Source organism: Oryzias latipes, chromosome 2 (genome assembly GCF_053564925.1).
Source record: "Oryzias latipes strain Hd-rR chromosome 2, Olatipes_Hd-rR_3.1".
In the NCBI taxonomy this organism is placed as follows: Eukaryota; Metazoa; Chordata; class Actinopteri; order Beloniformes; family Adrianichthyidae; genus Oryzias; species Oryzias latipes.
Window position 1 is genome coordinate 18,309,440 of NC_136238.1, and position 25,620 is coordinate 18,335,059.

General features: G+C 40.6%; 1 protein-coding gene across 3 annotated transcripts in view; it reads left to right on the top strand.

Moving 5' to 3' along the window:
• Positions 1–259: 259 nt before the first annotated feature.
• The window catches only part of crfa4 (cytokine receptor family, class I receptor 4), a 58,837-nt gene continuing 33,476 nt past the window's right edge, over positions 260–25,620 (top strand). The window contains exon 1 of one of the 3 annotated variants that reach the window (XM_023964539.2): positions 260–548. Coding sequence is in view for 1 of the 3 variants with exons in the window: in XM_023964534.2 (XP_023820302.1) it covers positions 593–606 (14 nt within the window). In the remaining 2 variants the exon portion in view is untranslated. Of the gene's footprint in view, positions 607–16,072; positions 16,405–25,620 lie in introns of those variants that run through there. The other 2 variants (XM_023964534.2, XM_023964537.2) reach the window with 2 other exon arrangements.

The following is a 25,620-nucleotide window of genomic DNA, read 5'->3' on the forward strand; positions in this document are numbered from 1 at the left end:
ACCTGAATCTGTTAATGTCGATTTGAGGCAATAGTTTTCTTATTTGAAGTAAATTTAGACATGAAAATATTTATTTATGGTAGTTATTTTGATTGAAGAAGAAGTATGTTTTCCTGTTTAATCATCACGTGATCACTGTGTTAGTCAATGGTGTTTTGTTGTTAAATGTGACGTTTTTTATTACTTTTACACCTCCACTCCTCGGCGGAGCGGAGGTGGTCCGGCCCTGGGGTTGGCGGTGCGGGGAGGGTCAGGAGCTCCAGCTGGTGTTTGGCGGATGACGCGGGATCAGGTGGAAGGAAAAGCTCCTTACTAAGGGAGGAGGGGAGGCAGGGCAGCGGGCAGAGATCGTCAGCTGACGGCGGGGAACGGCGCGCTTGTGCTCCGGCTGGAGACAGCTGATCGCGCGGCTCCAGGCGGACCTCATCCCCTGCAGACCGCGTCGACTGAGCTTTCTGCTTCCGAAGAAGCGCGCGCGCCCGCGGCGGAGAAGCTCCGCACGAGGAAGAGGAGGAGGAAGATCAACAAGCGGTTTACCTGCGCTGGAGGTCAGAACAGAAGGATTCCTCTAATCTAAGCCTGCGTTTAGAAGATGAAGAAGTTCAGGTATATTTGAAAATCAAAGCTACACATTTGCAAACTTTATTTCCCATTGCAGCTGAAAACACGCTGTTTTTATTTGTCTTTTTATACTATAAATTCAAGATTTGTAAGAATAGGTGGAAAGTTGTTTAAAAATCAAAGTCATGCTTACTTTCTGTCATACATTTCATGTATGCCAAATATTTCTTTGCACTTTTTTAGTTTCTATTACATTTCCACGCTCTCATCACTAGTTTTAGCTGCAATTTTAACTTTGCTTTTGATTTCTGCTGCAAAACACCAAATCAATTTGATCCTTGCTGTCAGCGAGATCTGATGTTTCATAAAAGAAGTCTGTATGTCTGAACATTATCTTGAAAAGCATCAGTTTCAGACTTTTGGCTGGGATTTTGTGTGTGTGTAGTATTTCCTGTCAGATGTAAACATATGATAGTCCCAGCTCCTCAGATGAGCCATTTTCTGGGAAATCAGAACTTTTTTTTTACTTTTTGTGAGACCAAACAAGTCAGTGATGCTTTCTGTCTTTTAATTTGTTTCAGTGGGAATAAGTACAAGCTGGGACTTCTTAAAGAGACCCACTTCAAAGATAATGGTTTTTGTCGCATTTCTCTTATGATAGAGGACATATAGTAGCATTTTTTTGCATTGTTTTGCCGAGGGTGAGACTAGTATGTGATTTTTAAAGATTTTAAATATTTTTTGACAATTTTGAAAAGATTTTTGATTTTTAAAAGATAAAAGTCACATATAATACCAGGGGTGAGACTTATATGTGATTTCTAAAAGATAAATATTCTGATGTTTTTGTTTAATTTACCATCAAAAACCGCTAGAAGGCACCTTAGATGTGTGTATCAGTTTTTACTACTGACAGTAACGTAGAAGAAGCACTGCTCAGTCTTAAGCTAGGACACACGACATGCAATCAAGAAGGCAGATTTTTCAACGCACGTTTAGCCCATGGTGTTCACACTGGACAATTAGGGAGGAGCTTCTTTTTCTTGTTCTAAGAGGCTTGGTGCCAAATGTTGAATGGTGCAAATCGCACAAATCTTGCTATTTCTTTCATAGCTCTATTCTACTTTATGAACGACTGATTGGTCCAAGTTAGACTTGATTTACCTTGCAATGAATGTTCGATGGCCGCACGTTTTTGTCTATAAAGCCTGATATCGGTGGTAGAAACTTGCATGCCTGACCGCAGAAGCCCTAAACAAATGTTTACGTAGACTTTTCATCGGAAGTGGACGTTTAATTGCGTGTTGCCAAGGCCGGTGTAGACGTAGCTTGGCGAAGATGTTCAGAAGCTTGGCACTTTTCTCCCAAAAGTGCAACTTATAGTGCAGAAAATACAGTATTTGCCTTATTCAAATTGTTGTAAATCAGGAGCAGGCAAAAAAAAATCTGTAACAAAAGATTGTATTTGTAAAGATACAATGGGCGGAGCTAAAGCTCCCTGCTCTGCTCCATTCTGATGTATCCCTGTACGTCTTTGTTTTCCTCATCTGAGCTGGCATCTGGATCAAACTGAATGGGTTGTTTGCCTTTTTTTCACTGCTAATGTCAGGTTGGATGTTTGAGAGGCTGTGTGCTAGCAGGAGAGAGTGTGAACAGAGAGCTCTCAGTTATTGGTGATGCAGAAGGGGGCGGGGTTGCTCCACACTAACTGTACTGCCAACAACACAGAGGTGAATAATTTAGCTAACAACTGCATAATCATAAGTAAAAGACCACTGGGAACGCTTTGATAGTAGATCAAAAGGTGATCGGAGTGGGTCTTTAAAAGAACTTTGTTGGTTTTTCTTGAAGGATTTTTAATCTTTTTTCCCTATTTTGTGTTTTTTACTTGAAATTGATGCCTCTTAAGACTCAACCTGCCTCTACACACCCTCTCACACACCTCCCACCATGTGTTGCTGCAGATAAACTGTCAAAACTCCTTAGTCTGCTGTGAGACGCTTAGATAAATACCACATCTTCAGGAAATACTTTGAGCTCTGTCTTGTAAAGAGCTACTAACTGCTGTTTATCCAAGAGCAGGTTTGTTCAGAGCAGATCTTTAATTTATTTGCCTCATGCAGACTTTAATCCTGTCCTTACCTTCCTCAACCCTCTCAGCCTTTGAAGATGTTCTTGCTGCGGTGCAGACTGGTCAGATGATGTTTTGTTTTTGTTTTTCTGTCTCCAGAACATATTGATTCTCCACATGCAAAACAGACAGAACTGCAGCTCACATTAAAAATTTAAAGTGAGTTCTCTGATCGTTTTTCTCCATGAGACTGTGGATTTCTCTGACCTGTTGATGCTCAGGTTGAGGATTTATTTATGATTGGAGGATAGGAAAGACTTGCTTTTTGGTTTTGCACATTATTTTGAAGACAATTTTCCCCAGCTTATATGGGTTAGGGCTGGCAATTCTTCCCTTTTCAGTATGTCTTTTACCCTGATTTGTTGACCTTTGACCTCAACTCAATTGCAAAACTTTTTCTTTTTTTCCCTTTAATTTAAAACATGAAGAATTCCTTTTTATCACAAGAATTTTAAATCATATTTGGGAAAAGGAAGCTTTCAAACACGAACCTATTCTTTCTGGATTGTCATTTGTTCAAAAAAATTGTGGGCATCTTCATTTTAGATTCACGATCCTGTGACTCATAAACTTTTTTGCAATATTTAGAAAACCAGACTGATACCGCTAAAGCAAATGGCTAACATCCAACCTTGTTAGTAATGTAAAAAAAAATAAACACTCTCCGACACTGGAACATGTTAGCCACGGTAGCGCATTTGCAATACTGAAACAAATATTACTGTGACTACGCTAGCTCCCAACCTGGTTAGAAACAAGAGCTGTCCGAATCTACAATTCCAAAATCCAGTGCCCTGGAAATTTCCCAGAAGTCTCTGTGAAAAACCAGTGTGCATCGATGCTTACTAGATCGGCGAATATAGACCACAATGCATTGCACTGTCACAATGCAATGTTTTATTTAAATTTGTATTTTTAATAAACCATTAACGTTTTTTTTTCAAAAGACAGTGGAATTATGAATAACCGTCGCGAAACGCTCAAATCAATTAGAATTTAACTTTGTGAAAGCGATGACGTCATATCTGCCATTAAAATTAAAAAGTAATTCATTTTCAGCTTTACATGCATATGTGTCATCATCCAATAACGCATTGCAATTGTTCAGGTTTTTTTATGCTTCACATGAGACCTTTAGTGTGGAGGACAAAATCTCACACATCTAAAAATAAATAAATGAAAGCTGCCTTAAATACATTTAAAAAATGAAATTAAATGTTTACATTATTTTGCTCATAAATATATTAAAACATAAATGTATGCATATAAATGCACATATTTCTCCTATGTTTTATTTATTTCTGCTTTTATACTTGTTTTTGTATTTTTACTTATATAATTATTTTCCTAATTTATTCACCCACATTAAAAAAAAAGTAAGTTTACTTTTTGACATTTTTGTATTTATTTATTCCCATGTAAATTAGGTGGGCGAGACTATATTATTATTATTATTATTATTATTATTATTATTATTATTATTATTATTATTATATAATATATTACATAACTTTATCCACAATATCCACAACTTGGCTCTAAAACTTGTCCAGAGCTGCACAGTCGATTTTCCGAGAGTCAGACTTTCAGGATCATTAACTTGTCAACTAAACACTTGGAACAAGAGGAAATGAGTTCTCTGCTTCGTGGTGATGCAAAGAACATGCTACAAGCTGAGTTTTGTGAAAATGATCCTTTCTTTTTGAGTTTGTTCTAAAGCACCGGCTTCTTCCCACAACCATGAGTGGACAGAGACTGTTGGTGCAAAAAGCAATAAGAAAAAATCGATAACCTCCCTCTAATTCAAAGTAAAGTCCTGATTATTGTTGTTCTGGCAAAAACCTAATGTAAGCAAACCTAAATGAGGTGTAGTGGTAGTGCATATGCACCAGTTTAAAGTTGGACAGTATTTTTAAGGAGACTTTTATGGACTTTAAGATGTGGTGGACAAATAATACAAAATTATTCACTGGGACATTAATAAAAACTGTATTTCATAAATATAATAACATGATTGAAATCCACTGTGTTTTAGCAGCGTCCTTGTAGCATTACAGAGCCAGTGTTACGGCAAAATCTGTAACCCGTCAGATGTTGTCCTGAATCCCCCCCATCACGTTCCCTCATGAGAGCGTTGCAGCTTTTATGTTGATGATGTATAATAACAATAATCCAAAACATTATACTGTTTTTTTTATGATTTAATGTAAAATGTGATTACCTGGAGGAGGAATTAAATCTGTTCTTTTTTTTCTCAGCATTTTTGAATTTGAGCTTACAGTTAGATGACAATAAAGGCATGTTCATACCATTTATATATTACTTTTATGCAATTTCTATTTTCTCAAAAAAATTCAAAAGGTAGAAGGTATTTCTGTGTAAAGCAGTGTTATAACTTGGCCGATAAACAATATGTTTGGCTGGTCTGTGTGGCCGATAGATTAACAAACTAAAAGTTTCAGCCCCTGCATGTGTGGAAGTATTACAGTTATTTAAAATCTGACAAGAAAAACAATTTTTGTGCACTGCAAATTGTGCAGAAGGCATGCTCAATCTCAGACTAAAATAAACGATAATTCTTGAGAAAAAAAAATCAACCAAGGTCAGACCTGCACAGCAGCAAGTCTAAAGTACCAAAAGAAATTCTGAGAATTTGCTTTTAGTTTCTAGTTTATTCACAGGGTTTTGACAAAAATATTTGGCAATTTTGTTTGTTCTGTAAAACTTGAAAACATAAGAATTTATTTGAAGAATTAATCCTTTGTTTTTAAATGGAACCGATCAAGCAATGTAGTAGTCTGTTTTATTCATGTTCTCTTTTAAAACTTGAAAGCCTTTGTTTTAATTTTCAGTTTAGTTTGTAATATATATGGCTTTTCTTAGTTATCTAAAAAAAACAGTTGTGTCATGTTCCTTCAGTGCATCTGTTATGTTTAAAGTATGATAGGAAAAAATATTTATATTTTAACAAACTGTTGATGACTACACATTTCTCCTATGAGCAGTGTTCAAATCTGAAAAATATAGTTATTTGGTTTATATCGTGATGCTTATAGTTATTGCCTGATGTGAAAAAAACTATATGGTGACATAGACAATTCTATATCACCTAGCCCTCTTTAAGGTATAATGCCTAAAAAGGTGTTCGTTTATACTTCATAGTGATTACATGATGAAAGAGGCCCGATTGCGTCAGACGATTTCTTCCGTTAAGTCCAGTAATTTCTGATAATGGGTGTGCTATGGTCACTTATGGAAGAAATAAATTTTTGATCATTATTATTATTTCAATCTTGTTATATTGTTAAGTTGTTAAATCATTTTTCACAAGAAGTGGTCTATTTGAGACAAGGTGCAACACGTTGTCATGGTAACGCCTACAGAGCCTGCACCGACCTTGCTCTGCTGCTTGTTTTTGTCCAAGCGGCCATTACCTTTCAGACAAAAAAAAGTTAATCCAGATCATTTTATCCTCTTCAAATCTTTGCTATACAGGTGCAGTGTGGAAGGAATCTGAACCCAGCGGCTGAGTCAAATAATTCAAAATCTCAACAATCCCATGCTCCCAAGTCGATTAGGAACAAGAGTCCCGTCTCTACTTCTGTGATTTTCTTTGCCTTTTTAGTGCTAGGCTACATGGTTCTATGAATGATTTAAGAGTGAAAGGAAACCAATCGTAACTGACTGTGAGTTTAATTTAACAAAAAGGAATTCTGACATTCACAAATGATGATCACGAAAAGCCTGAACTGAGAAAAAGTAGAAAAAGTGGCCAAAGTTTCAGAGTCACTCAAAAAGTTTGCAGAACTTCCAGATCATTAGAGGGTAAAAAAAAAAATCTGCAGAAGTTCACAAGTTGGATTTTCAGTTTTGTTTCCCAAAAAATGTCTACATCTGTGTTTTACCTTAAGGGCTCTTCGTCTAAACCAGAATGCTGCATATTTTAAGATCCGTCTGGAACCAGATAATATATTTATTGTGCTCTGATGCATCAGGCTGCAGAGCTCACAGAGAGACTCTTTTTCTCCCCTCACATGACTGCGTATGTTGGGCTTGGTCGCAAAGTCCAGAAAAAGATCTAAGCAGCGCACATGTTTCGCAATCATGTGTACGGAAGAATGAAGTCATTATCTGATGGGTTGCAGGGGCTGCTGGGAGTTTCCATGATATCCCGGTTGCTCCGTTTTGTGCGGAGCTTCATGTCTCCCGCGCTGCGGAGTAGAAAATTCATTTAACCACAGACATTTAAGTCTATAGGGCTAACCGCGTCATATGACATTTAACATCATGTATTCATTAAAAAGCGTCTCAGAGAAAGCTGCAGGCAGCTTGTTTGTTTCTATTTTTTCTTTGGCGAGCAGAGATGATCTAATTAACTGCACACTCGAAAGGAAAAACAGGTCAGAAGCTCGTCTGTTTCAGGACTTAATACTGGCATCGGCGCTGTTGACTGTGCTCCTTTCAAATGAAAGTGACACGTTTCTGCCACCAGGGGCTGCAGTTTAGATTTTCATGGATGAGTTCCATCATGCATATATATAAAAGAAAAACTTCAAGCTCATATAATATTTAAAGGTTCCATCAAATTATCTACATATGACAGAATATTGTTCTTTTAAACCAGCTTCTTCTTCATTTATCCTAACAAATAAGATGATGCCTAACAAAAAAATCACTAAGCCGTGTAATTAAAACCGTTAAAATTCTCCTAAAACCCTCTGGAAATTTGTAGGACGCTTGCACTTCACCGCATGCACAATGTTGCCATTGCAATCACTCAAAGTTATGATTAGGGCCCTACATTTCCCTACAATCTTGACAAGTGGCACCAACAATCTAGTTTAAACATGTCACTGCACACAGTGTTTTTTTTCTTATTACATTGCAATCATTTCCAGTCTTGTCCAGGACTCAGTCTAAAAGCTCCAGTCACAAATGGCAAAAAGCCGTGTGTGGCCACCTAAATGCCAGTTTTTCAGCAAATTCAGCAGGTTGCTGGTAGCACTTGAAATCGGGCGGCGACAGTCGCATCTTTACACGCTATGTGGCGGCTGCCAAGATCTTGAGAAAAAGTAAAAATTCAAAGGTGACCGGATGATTTTTTTTTACATCGGTCAACAACACCCTGGCACATTTGGATGTAGTGCGGTGGTAATGTTCACTCCAATTTTAATGTCTGCGCATACACAACTGTGAGCCCCCCCCCACGCGCTAGACCTCGAATGCTGTTCTTTTCTCCTTTTTTTGCGAGGTACTCATGTAAATTAGGTGTTCACAACTCATGTGATATTTGCACCTAAAATGAGAAGGATGAGCTTGTTTGAGTGTTTATGTAAACCTGTAAAACTCAGGGAGGAAAAAAAGGAATTGAAGAACGGTTCCCAGCCGACCGGGAGTCCATTCCCATTGTTCAGGTTAATGATGCGTTCAGGTCATTCGTGAACGCCACATGTCTTATGAATTTGACACTGTGTGACTTTGTTTTGATGTCGCTAGTATAATCAAGTATGGAAGTAGTATGTCATTTTATTTTCTTGTGCACTGACAATGTGCGAGCAGTGCACGATTGTGCAAGCATGCAGGAAACATTGCCCCATGCTACTGGGCGGCTGGCGGTGGAATCTCTGAATTATGTCATGAACTCAGACATAAAAACGTGTTTACCAACACTTTTTGTAGAGCTCTTCAAAATAAATCAACCGGATTACTCAACATAATTCGAGTCTTCCATGTAGGGATCAGGCTAAAAATGTTTGACAGTAGCTCCTCCCACATGCGACATAAGACTTATGGACAGACTTTTGGACAAGAATCGAGGTGCAAATTTGACGCACATCAAAACAGAAGCGGTGGAGAAGAATTTGATGCGTGACTCATGTTCAGTGTGAACGTAGCATTCACACCAAACTATCCCAGCCACTTGTGGGCGAAGGCAGAGAGAATTGTAAGAATTGGACATTGGTTTGTTTGCATAGTTTTCTAAAGGCTTGCAGTTTGCCCTCCAGCTCCATTTCCTCTCAATTTTTCCACCTGAACATCCTGAAAATAAAAAAGAAAATGCTCAACCTCGCTACACTGATCTGTGAAGTGGAGATGATCACATCAATTGGCTGAAACCTGGAGTTAAATTCTTGCCACATTACCCGCAATTTACCCATATGAATAATTTGAAAGCTTTTAATCCCTTACTGTTAGCAGGTAAGTGCAACACAGTCCTCACTCAGCATTTAGCTCTTGGTGAATTGTTGGTTTAAATAAAGTTGTATATTACATGCAGTAGTACACTGTTTGAGGTCAAATACTAGCCAAAACTTGCGGCCTTTTAGACCCAACAACAAGTTTTGTTCAAAACAGCAGCTGTTCTGCTGGCGGTAACCCCAAACCAAGTGAGATGGAAATTCAAAGATACAGAGTTTTATCTACAGCAAAGAACCTGTTGCTGGAGGTCAGAGATCACCAGATGGATGATGCCAACTCACACAAGGGCCATTCCAAAATAAGAGAAAAAATAATGCTGGATATACAGATTGAAATTAAAGCATGAAAAACAAAATAAAATTCAATGAATCTCAATCTAAAAGATTGATTGATAACTAGTTTTCTCCCACAAGAATTCAATTTTAAAGCATTTCTGTGGAAAAAATTGAATATTGGTTGATCTTTTGTCTGTTGATCTTCCATAGGTCTCAGTAAAATATTAAATTCATCAAAAGTGGCCTTTGCAGGTTAACTTTTTATTAAGTCGGTAATCAGTCAAGAAAATTAAAATCAATGAAGGTTCTAGCACCAAAAGGTTAAATCTGTTTGAGCATATAAAACTCCACAAAGCTGCAGCTTTAGATAATCTGAATAAGGTCTGAATAAGGTCCCAACTGCCCTTACGGGTGGAGATGGGTGGTCTGCAGGCAAAAAATGGGCACACCTGTGGGTGGTCAACACAAAAAATCAAGGTCATAGACTGTTTGGTGAACCTACAGAGCGAAAATGTTCATGCACGCTTTTTTTTATGGGCATTGTGCGAGCGACAGGTTATAACAAACACTTATACAAATGCAGTTTGTGTGGGCGTCCTACAGGCACTTTTGTATCACCTGGAGCATTTGCATGTGGTCAATAAGAGGCAAGTCGCACACCTTACTAAGAACTAGAGTGTGGCGTTTGGCCATCGTATGACAGCATCACCCATAAGTCAAAAATGCGTGCATCATACATAAGTCTTACAAACACTTCATGATACACTTACCACACACACAAAAAATTGGTCTGTTTCATTTTATGACATCCCTAAGGATGCCGCACGAGCCTTAAGGGAACTCCAAGACACACTTGGATCCCATTCACAATGCAGCACTAGAACCCTGGACAAACCAAAAACCTGCGACACGGGTCAACACTCAAGCCACGTGACTAAGGCTTTTTCAAGTTTTTTTAATTTTCAAAGTCTTTTTTAAACACTGAAAAAGCGTTTGGATTCTTAGAAGTTAAATATAAGAAATCTCTTAAAGTTCTTAAAATTCTTACAAATTTTTCTTGACCTGACCAAAGCCAAGCTCCTCCTATAAAAAAATATTTTCTCTTTGGGCAAAAATACTCAAGTTAAAGTGTTCAGTTATCAAAAATGACCGGGGGGGGGGGGGGGGGGGGGGGGGGGATCTTGGCTGCCGCTGCTGCCGTGGTGGGGAGTCTTGGTGTGGGGATGGCTTGGTACTTTCTCTCTTTTTTTTTACATTCAATCATCCACTTTAGAAGAACATAAATATCCACTCGACCACAGGTCCTATCTCAGAGGACAGAGGACTTTCTTGGACAGGCTTGATTTGGGACACATGAAATGATTGGTGTATCTTAAGGGCTGCCGGAAGCGGACACAGGAGGGATTGATGATCCGCTCAATGATGTAGGGCCCGATGAAACAGGGAGCCAGCTTACGGGAGGTAGCCTGGATGAGGATGTTCCGAGATGAGAGCCAAACCCTCTGACCAGGCTGGTACGTGGGCCCCACCACCCTGTGGCAAATGACAATTCGACAGTTGCTCTCCCTGGTGCGCAGAAGAGCTGCCCTGGTCTGGTGCCAAATACGCTGGCACCGTTGGAGATGGTGCTGGACCGAGAGCACTGCCAAATCGAGTTCCTGCGATGGAAACAGAGGTGGTGAGTACCCGAGGGAGACCTCAAACGGAGGCACCCCAGTGGCTGAGGACTGGTGATTATTATGGGTGTATTCGATCCAAACCAGAAACTTGGACCAATCCACAGCGATTTGAGCCGCCAGGCACCGAAGAGCGGCCTCTAACTCCTGGTTAGCTCTCTCCGCCTGACCGTTGGATTGACGGTGGTATCCGGAGGTCAAGTTAAACATGGCGCCTAAAGCAGAACAAAAAGCCTTCCATACCTGAGATATGAATTGGGGGCCTCAATCAGAAACAATGTCCTCAGGGGTTCCATGATGGCAGAAGACATTCTGGACGAGGATCTCGGCCATTTCCCTGGCTGTGGGTAACTGGGGAAGTTGAATGAAATGAGCGGCCTTAGAGAAACGGTCAATGACAGTGAGGATGATGGTGTTGCCTTGAGAAGGTGGGAGTCCCGTGACGAAGCAAGTCTATAGCAATGTGCGACCAAGGACGACTCAGTACGGGCAGCGGTTGCAATAACCCAGCGGGCGGAGAATTAGAGGACTTAGAACGGGTGCAGGTTTTGGAGGCAGCGACGTTCTCTCTAATGTCCTTCTCCATGGACGGCCAGAAGAACCGTCGCCGCAGGAGGTTAAGGGTTCTCTGGACTCCAGCGTGACAGGAGATGTGAGAGGTGTGACCCCAGGAAAGCACGTCTGAGCGGAGAGAGGGAGGCACAAACAGGGTATCTTTAGGAGCAGGAGGATGATTAGGCTCCTCACCTTGAGCTTGAAGGACACGAGTCTCTATATCCCATGTGAGGTTCCACACAATGCAGGCAGGGGAGATGATGGTTGAAGTGACAGGGTCTTCACTGGAGTTGAACTTTCGTGAGAGGGCATCCGGCTTCATATTACGACTGCCTGGCCTGTAGGTAATTGTAAAGTTAAAGCGGTCAAAAAAGAGACACCAGCGAGCTTGACGGGCGTTAAGTCATTTAGCTGTACGTAGGTACGCCAAGTTTTTGTGATCCTTCCACACAATAAACGGTAGTTCCACTCCCTCCAGCCAGTGGCGCCACTCCTCCAGAGCGAGTTTGATTGCCAACAACTCCTGGTTTCTCACGTCGTAATTGCGTTCTGCAGAGGAGAGCTTACGGGAAAAGAATGCACATGGCTTGAGTTTTCCAGAGGATTTCTCCCTTTGAGATAGGACAGCTCCCACTCCAGAATCGGAGGCCTCGACTTCAACGATGAACTGACTGGTTCATCGTCGGGCTGTATAAGGATAGGGGCTGAGAAGAAAAGTTCTTTTAATTTGTTGAAGCTGACTGGGCCTCAGGACCCCATTTGTAAGGTTTGTTGATGGAAGTGAGCTTAGTTAGAGGGGAACCGATACTATTGCAATTTCTAATGAAGTGTCGATAGAAATGAGAAATTCACATTTTTCGGCTTTAACGTATAGTTGATTCTCAAGTAAATGTTCCAAAACGAAGTGTACATGGTTCATGTGTTGAGAGGTGTCTCGAGAGTAAATGAGGATGTTGCCTAAATAGACAAACACGAAACGATTTAGGAAGTCTCTGAGGACGTCGTTAACGTTAGTAATGCCGAAGGGCACTACCAGGTATTCAAAATGCCTTAACGGCGTATTGAATGCAGTCTTCCATTCATCTCCCTCCTTTATACCAACCAGATGGTAAGCATTGCGAGGATCCAATTTAGTGAAGACACGGGCTTCCTGGACGGAATCGAAAATGGAGCTGATGAGAGGAAGTGAATATTTATCTTTAACAGTGATTTGATTAAGTTCGCGAAAGTCAATACAGGGGCGTAGAGTTTTGTGCTTTTTGTCTACGAAAAAGAACCCAGCACCAACCGGGAAAGAGGACGGGCGAATATGACCTGATGAAAGTGCCTCCTGAATGTATTTCTCCATAGCAGTCTTCTCAGGACCAAACAAGTTAAATAATATGCCTTTGGGTAGAGTAGCACCGTTTAACAAATCTATTGAACAGTCATAGGGTCTGTGTGGAGGAAGAGCCCCCACCTTAGCTTTACTGAAAACGGTTCTCAAATCATGATAGCAGGAGGAAATACGAATAAGGTCGAGGTCTTCAGTGACCTTATTAACGCGGGAAGAAATAGGAAGTACAGCCGACTGAAGGCAAGTAGCCATGCAACACGAACTCCAATTAGTTATATGTTGGTTGATCCAGTCGAACTGTGGATTATGGGTATGGAGCCAGGGAAACCCCAAAATAATGGGTGTCTAAAGACTCTGAGTAATGAAGAATTGAATGTGTTCTCTGTGATTACCGAAAGTAATGAGAAGGACAGGTTTGGTGCGATGAGTGATCCTAGAGAGAGGCTGACCTGCTGTGGGAGGATCCAAGGGTTCAGTGGGAAGATTCAGTTTGTTTACCAGGTGATAGTCAATGAAACTCTGTTCGGCACCAGACTCAACCAGAGATTTGAATTCATGAATCCCGAGGGCATAGCTTGACAGGGCTAAATAGGACGTTTTTTCCCAAATGAGATACGGAGTTACCCGCCCGCGGCCTGTCTTCTAACGGGAGGTTTTGGCTTTCAAACGAAGCTGGCATTGATTAACAAGGTTTGTCGTTCCTCCAGAGTAAGCTTGGAGTGGCCATTCTGCAAGGGTTCCTCGGAGGTTTTAACTGAGGAGCCTTGAAAAGGTGGTAGAGGAGAGTTCTGAGATGGTGTTTGTAGGGGGGAGCGAGAGTGTGGTTTTTGAGCATGTCGATTGCGTTCCACCTGTCGCTCCCGGAGACGGATGTCAGATCGCAGGGCTGCAGACACAAGTTATTCCAAGGAGTGAGTCTCTGGTTGGGAACATATATGATCTTTGATGGACTCATTCAGGGATTGATAGAATATGCCCTTCAATGCGACATCGGGCCAACGAGCTTCAACTGGATACGGAAATCGATAAGATGGTCACTAACTGAACCTTTGCATTGTTTGAGGCTTAACAAACAACACATAGCCTCCCCCTCTTAACAAGGTTGGTTGTGAAGGAAATTGTTTTATTATTATCATTGTTTAAATGTATTTGTGTAAATGTATGTTTAAATGTTAACTCAGATTGACCTTTTTACCTTTTTATAAAACAGTTGTGTGTTTGTTCATCTGCTTCTCATCCCAGCTATGAAGAGGGGGTTTTACAACACACTGTCCTCAGCTGATAAGGGATACTGTTTGAAGTTAGAATCCACCAAATGGGTCATTATACGACACCCCCTAATGAACTTTTGCTCTTTGTCTTGAAATTGTTACCTCCTTCTTGTGTTCTTAATAAAAGGAGCACAGGGAGAAGCAGAACCTTTCAGAAGAGCAGCGTGGTGGTTGTCTTCTGTCACACTGGTTTTCTTCTCCCTTGTGCATGAGAAACTTAATTCTTGCTGTGGTCTATTGTTTCTAATTGTGTTCTTCTTTAATGTCTAGATGCATTTATATGACATTCTTCAAACACAAACCGGAATTCTCCAATGAAGAGGTCAAAGGAATTTACGACTAAGGTACCTTTACTGTGGTCAGATTGACAAAACCTGAGTGCTTGCTGAAAAATCAACTGACAATGAAGGAGGAAACCTCCACAAGTTTCTACATCACCATAAAACGGTTCAGGTTGGAGCCGGAAGTTCTCTTGAGCCAATGAGGAAGCGGAAGTGGTCACGTTACTGGGAGCGGTAGCTGCGGGATTATAGGAGTATTGTCCCGTTAATTCCATCAGGGTTTGAGATATTCCGTCTAGATGTCGAAAAAGACCCTGTTGAGCCGAGGCCATCTGGATTAAAGCATTGGCCTGGCGACCCAGAATGATTCCCTGCTGGGAGACTGGGAGACAGTAAGGCAGAATCCTTCTGGGTCAGCTGGGTCTGGAGTTAGGCCACTTTGTTCTGTCATGATATGAATGACGTAGCAGACCCAGACGCTGGAACCCGGAAGAAAACTCAGGATGATGTTAGAACAAAAGGATTTATTTTTCCCAAACGGGTAGGTACAGGAGTCTTTTCGAGTTAGTAGCCTGAAGATGGATGGTCAGTGGCTGCAGTCTTGCTGTAGCGGGAGTTTCAACGTGGCTGGAGAGGAATTGAAGCGGGAGTCATGGCGAGTGTCCACAGCTGGTTCTAATCAGGAGAGCAGAGCGGGGGGGGGGGGGGGGGGTGACTGCCAGAGGCACCATGACATTTTTCTCACTTTTATTCTCTTCAAGGACTTCTCTCCATCTTATCTAATGGTCTGGATCTCTAAAATTCAACTTTATTGGACAAAAAAAAAAAAAAAAAAACAACAGCAGGAAAAAGTAAAAACTTTTCTAATTACCCTTGTGCCATCCCAGGCATCCTGGGAGTTGGGTCATCTAGACCCACTAGACAGTGCGCTGAACCTTTTTTCTTCAATGATTTGTGATCTTCACTGGTGTCCATAGATGACATGAAATCTTTCCACCTTTATCCACCTTTGTCATGGTAAGAATAACACGTCAATGTAAGGGTGGGGTAATCTAAGATAGCACAAGGGTTAAATTCTGTTTCGGCATGTCATTACTTTCCCTGCTGACCATCAGGATGCACAACCATCTTATTAGTATAAAAGGTGTTTGACTTTAACCTTTTTATTTGTTAAAAGCAGTTTAATTGCCCTTTGGTTGCGATAGAAACAGCCCATTTCTGTAAGTGAATGTCAGCAGCTCAAGTCACTTGGGGCGCAGAGACTTTGCGTTTTCCTTTATAGGGGTGACGTTTTTGCGTCAACACGCCGGTCGTATTCAAGCAGCAAACAGAAAAATTTGTGACGAGAGAAGTAGTTAAAAACACACAACTTTATTGTTTACTCTGGTTCCTGCACTACAAAATAACCTGAGCTACTGGGATGTTCTCAAGAAATGGGCTAATCTGTGCAGCTCTGTTGACATGCGACCCCGCCAGTTGCTGCATTAACACCCGTGTCTAATCTGCTGCCGGTGAACTCCTGCCTCGTGGACGCTCATTGTGTGCTCACGAGCACCAAGTTGTTGTTGATATGATGGCCCGTTATCTGTTGGTTAATTTGCAACGGGATATGTTGGTGGGAGATTATATAACGGTGTTGGGTGTTTACGCCAAACATTACATGTGACTCCTAGTGGATCGAATGCCTCTGTCTGCTCAGATCTGCATTTCCTCTGTGTGTGCGGATGTTTGTGTGATGCCCGGGGCAATGCGGTGGGTGGAGGCTCAACACTGCCCAGCACATCCTCCAGATAAGACCTATCTGCACATGGCGGTTGATGTCAAGGCCAGAAAGTGCAGCGGCATCTTACTTCAATTGTTGTGGCCTGGCCTTTTCTTCTCCATGACTACCAGAAAAAGCCATAACATTTGCAGATTGGGGCTAAAGGCTAAAAGCTTGCTTCTTTCAGGTAAACTGACAGATTGCAGCAAATAGTGCTCGTAGATGAGTTAATAGCACTACCAACATGTGATTTGGAAGCTCAAAGTCCCCAGGAAGATCCTGAATGTTTAAGGAATTCTTTCCTCAAACATTTCTATTCTGAGTTTTTTAATCCTTGGACACAAAAGACGCTAAAGAGGTGAGTCTGTTGCTTTCTGGGAATAGGTATAGAAGCTTTTTTGTTTTCCTTGATTCGAGCACATGATGATGTCTAACTACAGTAAATGGTTTTGTGACTTGTGGTATTTTAAAAGTTTTTTCCTTACTTGAAGTGATTTTATCAACCTCTCCAAGGAGAGTTTCCACTGTCCAGTGGGGGCTTCAAAACCCCCCTGAAATTAGATTTAGGAGGACAGTCTGTTTTTGTTGCATCACTGTTCGGGTTGTACTAAACAAATGTAGCTTACTGCTATGGTGGCAAGGTGAGGTGGTCATGTAGATTTCATCCAACCTTTATCTTTAAGAAATACTTGACAAATAGGGGAGACAAATCAGTACTGTTTAATGGTTATCTGTTGTTTGCAGCGCCACCTAGAGGAGGCAGGAATTTATATCAGATAAATTAGTAACAATTCTAGTTTGTAAATCCCTAAAAACATGTTAAAAACACACGTCATTTTTAAATGAAAAGCATTCCTGTGTCGCAATGTCAGTGTACAAATGGAGTAAAAATTTTTTTTTTTTTTAAACTGTAACGTGCTCTTTTACGAATTGTTGTTTCAAGGTACATTTGTTCTCTGACAATTTCATTACATCTCTAGTTTCTAAATCCTGAAAAACAAGCATGCCAGCAGGCCCAGAGGAACACATGGCTTCCTGTACAGACTGACAGTCGAATACAATCATGGTCTCTTTTTTGCGCGTTTGCACTTCGATTAACCCTTGTGCTATCTTAGATGACCCCACCCTTTCATTGACGTGTTCTCCCTACTATGACAAAGGTGGATAAAGGTGGAAAGATTTCATGTAATCCATGGACACCAGTGAAGATCACAAATCATTGAAGAAAAAAGGTTCAGCGCACTGTCTAGTGGGTCTAGATGACCCAACTCCCAATGTTAAAGTGCCTAGGATAGCACAGGGGTTACGGTCACTTTTTAAAATTTCCTTTGTGTGTTGAGGTATAGTTAAAAGGAATTGTTGCTAAAGGTCAGCCTGCAGCAACACGAGCGGCGGTTCTGCTCTTTCAACAGGCCTTATCTTGTGCTGTAAATTCCTCTTTGGATGTTTCACTATCACACTGACTCCAAATTATGCATTTGCAGACTTGCTTCCAGGTAGAAAAAAATAATAATTTTCATTTACCAAGTGGTTCTATTTAATTAAAATAATTTTGCTTGCTATGAACTTTGACTCTAAGATTCCAAACGGTAATGAAGTTGAGTTATTACTTATGTCAGTGCATGTGAGCTCCAGACTTATATTTAAAAAACCTGCTCACATACATAAAAGCCTTATGGTGTCATCAAAATAAATTTGTAAAACATCACATGGCTGCTTGTAAAGCCTTTGAAATAGAATATACAATAACAAAGTTTTTGATTCTTATATTTTGTAAAAGTATAAAAAAAACTTTCTTGTCTAATTCTTTTTATGATTTTGTAATTTTTGTAATTTTCCGTTTTACAGTTTTTTTTTTTTAAAGTCCAGTTTTTAATACGGCTTTAGTCGGAGCAAACACTACAGGACAGCATATCTGGTCTGGTTTAGAATAGACAAATGTCAAACTTTATTTAAATAAGCATCTTGCACATTTATATATAGAACAGAATTAGATTCAGTCCTACGGCTCACCTCATCTGTAAGGCAATGTTGCTGAGAATCAAAGAGCATGTTTGCAGTAATCACCTCTTTATGACTTAAAAATCTGGATTTGCATTTGTCGATCAGATAAAACTGTGTTTTTTAGAAGGAGATTACATTGCCCTGGTTGCAGAAATCCAAGAGATATAATTACAAGAATAAAACAGCAGCAGCAATCAGATCACACATGTATCTAAAACTTTTACAACTAAAGCTGATAAATGTCTTGAAATTATCGTGCAGAGTTCATGGTTCAGTTTTTGTTTATGGGCTCGTTGGTAGTAACAGATGATGCTGATGATAGTTCCTGAAGGTGCAGGTGAAATATGGAGCTTTTCAATGATGCTCCTTTTAACTGTCACATACACTTGTACAGGGTTGACCCATATGGGTGCTGCTGGTTTTCGGGTGGTCTGGGCCCATGGAGGGTCGTAGATAGGAGTGGCTGGATCTTAAGGCCATGTCACACAGTCACTTCATACATTTTGGGGATATAGCAGGGATGACAATTAGTGATACGTGAATCAATGAACCATGGTAAAACCATTAAAGAAACACAAATAAACCACGTAGACATAGAACATGAACTGTGTGATTATTATGCTGTTTATATGCAATTTGTTAGTGATTTGTGCATCGTTTATGTCATTTTAGACACATATGGAACAGTTGTGGAAAGCCACAAATTTGCATCTGCAGCTTGCAAAACTCATGCACAACTGCTTAAGATTTACATAATAATTGCATATAGATACGCATAAACTGCATAATTTTTAACTTAAAAAAAACTTTGAACTATTCAAAACCGGATTTACGGAAAGACCCATCAGCCGAAACCATCAGCGGACATCTGTGCACATCGATGAATGATGGGCCCAAGAAACACTTATGAATTACATACAGTATATCATGCATGTATCACAACAAACTGCAATATTCAATATGCAATATTCAAATTCAATATGTGAAAAACACGTATGTAGTGGCTGTGTGACATGGCTTTTAAGGGGAGCACAGGTGTGTTTTCAAGGGGGACAGGCTATTGTTGTATGCTTATGATGTATGGGTGATGCTGTCATACAGTGTCCTTATGTCGCACTCTACCTGTTAGTGAGGTGCAAGTACTGGCCCCTTGGCTGCTTGCCCTGTGGGTAGGATTGGAGGAGGGGGGGTGATAAAAAAAAAGTCCTAAAGACTTGCCTGTGTCTCATTAAAAAAATGTATGTGAACATTTTATCTCCAATGACTCACTGAGTATTCTACGAGCTTGGTATTTTGTGTGGGCCACTCTATTGTGCCCTGTACACGTTTTGCCAATTTTTTTCCAAAATCTAGAGAAGTTTTGACTAAGACTTAAGCCAACAGGCTTAATACAGGAAGTGTATTTTTTTTATATTTTGGATAAAATAAAAAGAAAAAAATTAACAAATGGGTGGAGTAGAATTTCTGATTGTAAATGCATCACTTCAATGCACAGAATGGAACAAATTGGGGAATGCCTCCAGGTCAAATGCAACAAATCTTTCTCTTGGTGCTCATTCCAGACCAGGGGCTCTCTGCACGTCCTTGCAACTTGTTCAGGTTTTAGCAGCTGAGACTCAAGGGAACTTCTGGTCCTTCCGCTCCAGCATTTGCCACCTGATTTGTGACAGCAGGGACAAGCGAAGCTACTTCACAAGACCGGCTTGTGGCTCCTCTGTAAGCTGGTTTCCTGTTTGCTCTTGAGTGTCCATGCTGTGGTCACTGAGGGATATATCTGCTTTAAAGGAGAAGAAAGTGAAAAGAAAGTCACAGAAAAGAAGCCCGTCCATCTTCAAGCTGTTAGGAAGGCTTTAGAGATGCAATTCATTTTGGAAGGAGTCAATATTTTCTGCATCCTGCATCTTATCTTGAGTTAAAGTCACGGATGTTTAAAAATATAAAGATAATTACACCTCAGCAGCGCTTCAGAAACATTTTTTTGAAGTAATCCTTGACGTATTAAAAAGCCTTCATTTTGTATTTCAGCAGAACAAACAACAAAACTGTCTGAATGCGCCAAGCAACCGGGGGCTAGATATTAAAAAGCAGGAGGTACAACCCCCTCACCCCCAGGGATCAATATTGTGGTCATATGATCGTAAAATATTATATTAGGAGGAGATCATGAGTTTAGCCTTAATGAGAGATGCACATAACCTGTTTGTTTGCATTTACAGATGAAATGATGAAATGTGTGATGGGGGGTGGTCGTCAAGGCAACAGGCAAAGCATCCCTGCAGGGCTGCTGATCAGTCGGCGTTGGCATCTCTGGTTTGCATCAGCTCATCTTCCTGTGGGGGTTAAGAATGTTTTTGCTTCGACTTCAGAGGAGAGCTTGTTCGTGGCTTGCTATCGGTTTTTAAAAACTAGTTTTTGTTTTCTTTTTCTACCATTGAGAATGAAGCAGAACCTGCGTAGAACAAGAGCAGCCAAAAGTTCTATTCAACAGAAAGTGCCAAGGGAAATGTTTCTTAATGCTTCTAAAATGTACTATAAAGCCTCAGAAGTTGGATTTTGATTGAAGTTAGATTTAATGAAGACAGGGTTTGGATCTGAATAATGCCGATCAGACATCATCCATTTTGTTGTTGTTGTTAGCCATGTTTGCATTTTTACAAAACACATAGACTTTTTATTGGAAGTGGGCGCTTCAACACGCATTGCTGTGTAAACATAGCACGACACCTCTACATGTTAGTTGCAAAAACACTCAAACTTGTTTGCATCTCATACAAAAAACAGACGGACATTTTGACAGAGCGCTGTGTACCTCTAAAAACTGCTTTAACATCAGTAAGCACAACCAGTCATTTTTGGAAAAAAAAAAGGCTTTTAAGTGTTTCTTATGGTGTAGGAAATATGGTAATATGCTTTCATCTTGATATTAATGTGTTTCAGATTTTGTGACTGTATCTGAAAATGAAATTTAGACTTTTTTTGTTGAAAACACTGATTCCCATGGAAACAACTTCTGTGCATGTTAGCCAATGATTGCTTATATTATCTCTGATTGAATCATATCATAATGATATATAAAGTCATTGCAAAATGTGGTTTTGGTCTTATTCTGAAGGTTTGAGCTGTGATAACTTCCCGGACTCCTTGAAGTTTTGGAACCCCTCTGGTTGTTCAGACATGTGAGGTCTCAGGCCCAAGTAAAATCTGCGATTAAGACCTTGTTTTAGACAAGTTAAAAGCTACAGTTCTGAAATTGATTAATGGTTTTTTAGAGTGCCGTTTTAGGACAGGACAGTTAATGCAGTCAGGAGGGAAACTGCTAAGACAACACCGCCTCTCACAACACGGTTTCACGTGTCCAACTGGATCGTGACATGACACATCGCTTGTTATGAAATCAAAAGTTGTTTAGAGAAACAACATGGAAATACCTTTTGGCACAAAGCCTCAGGAGATTGTGAAGTAGAATCTTTCAACTTCATTAAGCACTTTGAGGTTTCTTTTATAGATTTCCTCCCAGAAGTTTTTTTTGCTTCCAATTGGTTCTCTACGATGATAATTATGTATTTATTATCATCACAGAGACTGTTTGCTGGGCTAATTTCAAAGAAGTCTCAGTTTAGGGGCACATTATTTATGGGAAATTGTCAAAAAGGTCCAATACAGCAAGAAATACCAATTACATGAACAGGGGTTTCTCTGCAAGGTTATCCAACATCCCAGTGATGTGTTCCACGCTAGGCGGTTCGTGCATGCAGTCGCTTGTTCTCTCCAGGTGCAGGTAAACAACCTGCAATAAACCCAGAGATGTCCGTGACCCCATTCCGTCTCATGCCTCAACCATAAACGGCCACAATTCTTCAAAAGCATGCTAGTTTAGGAGGACCCAGCCGCCTTATCTTGTGGTGTTTTGGCATTTGCACAGCTGGAATGAACACATTCCTAAACTCTTGCAGCTCCCTCTAGCAGAATCACACCACAACCCAAGACAAGAAGTACAGCCCTGTGGACACACAAGATCACATGTGTCTGGCTCGTTGGGGGCTTCTCAACTCCCTTTAGGCTCGTACACTGTCCCAAAGTGACAAAACGTCTGTGAAGGAGGTAGCTCCATTCATAAACAGGGTCATAAATTTTACATGTGACTTTTCACTGATATTGTTTACAGAATTTCCTCTGTCGTCACAATTTCTCAGGAAAAGCCTGAACATAGAATTTTTTCTTATCTAATTTGTCCCAGAGAAATACAGAATAACAAACAGAACAGAAAACAAGAGTTTTAAAATTCTAGCTGCAAGGGCAAGAAGACAAAACGGGTGGCCCTGAATGTTACGGGAGAAATTCCGAAAATGACAAAGGAATCAATCATCCGCAGAGTCATTTAGACAGACGGTCCAGCTAAAATGACGCAAAAGAACTGAAAAAACATCCAGGAAAGAGCTGAAATTGGTACAAACAGCAGGGAGGTGAAGGACACACAAGAACGTCCATATCTTGGGAAAAAGGAGCAACCATGAAGTAAGAAGAGACAAACCAAATAGTTCATACACTTCCAGGAAAAAGTGATCTGCTGCTGTTGTTTTGTGTCTCTTAGAGCTAACAATGGATCAAACTCTGACTTATTTGGCTTTTTTTAGCTTCTAAAGGACCTGCAGCGACACTACTTGCTGTTCGAATGGCCTCTGCAGACATGTTGCCACGGCGATCATCCTGTGTCCTTTGCTGGGTGCTGGTGGTTGATGATGCCCGCGTGTAATCCTCTCTGCAGCCGGATCAAAGCAGGGATTATTCGCTCTGATTGTTGGGCTCGCATTATTTCTTTTGTGTTCCTCCGTGAAGCGTGCCAGCGAAAGACTCCCTAGGGACCCTATTACCACCCCGTGTTTTACATAAAACATATATTGGCCTCATTTCCTTGCGGCTGCTTGACGCACGTCGGTGCTGACCCAGTCTGACACTCGCTCAGCTGTCAGCTGCTGGGGGAGACGGGCAGCCTGCTGTCCGCAGAGTCTTCCTCGTCTCCAGTAAACGCAACAAGCTGAGGAAAACACGTAAAGGTCAAGTGTGAGCGATGAACAAGGGAGGAGGAGGAGGCCAAGAGAAAACCGTGGAGGTATGAGGGGAGGAAGGAGTTAAGTAGAAAATTAAAGCTGCAGGCAATGGAGTACATGTCTGCGATCGGTCAAGCCTTCATCAACAAGCCTTGGAGGTCCAAGACACCAGAAACCACTGCTTATATAACATTTTGCTTTTCCAGAAAGCCACATTTTTTTATTGTTTCCAATAAAAGAACTATAGTCATTGCAAGGCTTTAATTATCAACCAGCAATTGTTTCTCAGATAAGGAACACAAGCACAGGTAAATATAAAGACCCACTCCATTGAAAATTGTGTTTTGGATATTTTTATCACGTTCTTGTGGCATTTTTCTCATGATTGAGAAGAAAAATTAAGATTAAAATTGTATTTCTGATTATTTCTAAATTCAAATCACTGTGAATCCGGAGCAGACGAAAAAAATGCAGCTTGAAAAAGATCTTGGTGACGTTGAAAATACAATCAACAAGTTGATTGGCCACTCATAGATGACTATGTCTTCGTTTTCCTTGTCTGGGCTGGCATCTAAAGTGTACGGCTGCATAGCTCCAATATTATTCAATATTGATTTTGGCTAAAATTGCATAATCATAACTAAAAGACCATTGGAAGCGCTTTGAAAGTAGATCCAAAAACTTTAAGACAGAGGTAACACACCAAAAGGATCAGCTAAACTTGTTCTGATGGGCCTTAAGCTACATGTTTGGACTACAAATCCAAGGTCTGCCTCTTTTGACGGCGGGGTGATTGTAAAGTTGATTGGAGTTTACTTGAGAGACATGCCTCCAGGCGAGCAAACATATAAGAAAGCAGCTCTCCGATTCGAGAAGGACTTAAACTTAGGAGAATTTGAGTCTTTTTTGCGCAACTTTTCACATTAAAGCATCGGTATAGAAGTAAAAATATGCCTGCAGGACTTCAGAGGAGAACTGTCATAAAACCTGAGTTTATTGTAGCTCATTGTTGACCAGAGCATTCATCTCAAATGCTTTCTTAAACTGTTTGCTGGCAGATTAGACCCAATGAAACCTCTGTTGTTTTGTTGAGCTGGATCCAGCTGGGGGGATTATTGACCATCATGCTGAGCTGCTGACACAGAGTTACTGTTGTTTCAACCGCTTCCCTGCCCTCTTACCCTTGGCCTCATGGGAGAAGAAGGCAAAGCCTCTAAGCCTGTCGTGTCTCTGAAAGTTAAGAGGATACAATGGTTCAGGAGGGAGAAACGATAGAGCGTGAGCCTTTTTAGCACCGCTTTGCGTTAACTGGAGCTCAAAGATAAATAGATTTTACACCCTTCTTGTAGAGGTTCTTATCTTCTTAAAAGCTTCTTTAAAAGTCAGTTGTTTTTATTTCTTTTTATTACCACGGGTCAAAACCGACCCGTCATTTTGGCACATAAGCAAAGTCTGGAAAATATAGTAGCTCTTCCTTCAATATGAGCCATATTGATTTGGGTTCAGACAGTTTTGTGTTGACCATAACAATCTGTAAAAACACAAAATCTCCAGCTCCAGAGCTTAGTTTTTTCCCCAAATTAACCTGATCACGCTTGTCCTCTTTGGCAGCACTGAGTGTTCTATAAAAAAAACATGTAATACACCTAAATGAACAAGTAGTCGACACGTCCATTTTTCATTTTCAGGTTGCATAGCGTGAAGCTAAGCAAACTGTCGCAGACCTCCCTCTTCCATCAAGATTGCATCAAGAAATCCATTCGGTTGGCCAGGCCATAACCTCTCCAAGGTGTTGTATGGTCCATTTTTGATTGGACATGGCTGAAAAACCAAACAGGGCATCTGGAAGTTATGCTAACCAGATGCCCAAACCACCTCAGCCAACGTTCTATAGATGTGAGGAAGTAGCTGGTCTCCTGTGAGCTTCTCAGAGATTACTGAGCTCTGTCCCTTGCACAGCCTTCCTGTGAAAAAGCTCTTTTTTAAGCACTTAATGTTAAAAAATTTTAAAGTCTCGCTCTGATCATCTTTTTGGCAATTTTCAAAGCGTTCCCATTATGATCATGCTGTGTTGTCAAAAACCTTTGTTGTTTCCTAGGACATTGTCCAGGGCAGCAGAAGTTCATCTGGAATTTGACTTGAGTTGTGCGCGGGACCCTTGGTGTGGAGCAAGCCCGCCCGCTTTCCCATCTATCACTAGCTTACAGTCCTCACACCTGAAAAAATAGCGAGCAATATTGTAGCCGTCCAAGCGTAGAGTTTTTAGTTAGATGCCAGCTCATATGGGGAAAATGAAGACGTACACGGATCTATTTGTCTGCATACAATCTTTTTCCCATGGCACTTTTTGTCTGCTCCTGATTCACAACAATTTGAATAAAAAAAAGCTGCGAAATGCAATTTTTAGCTTAATGTTCTTTATACTGTATATGTCCTGTATCATCAGAAAATGCAATAAGAACATGTTAAAAAAAATAGCTGCTCAGATAATTTTCTCACTTCTGAACAAAAAACCCATATTC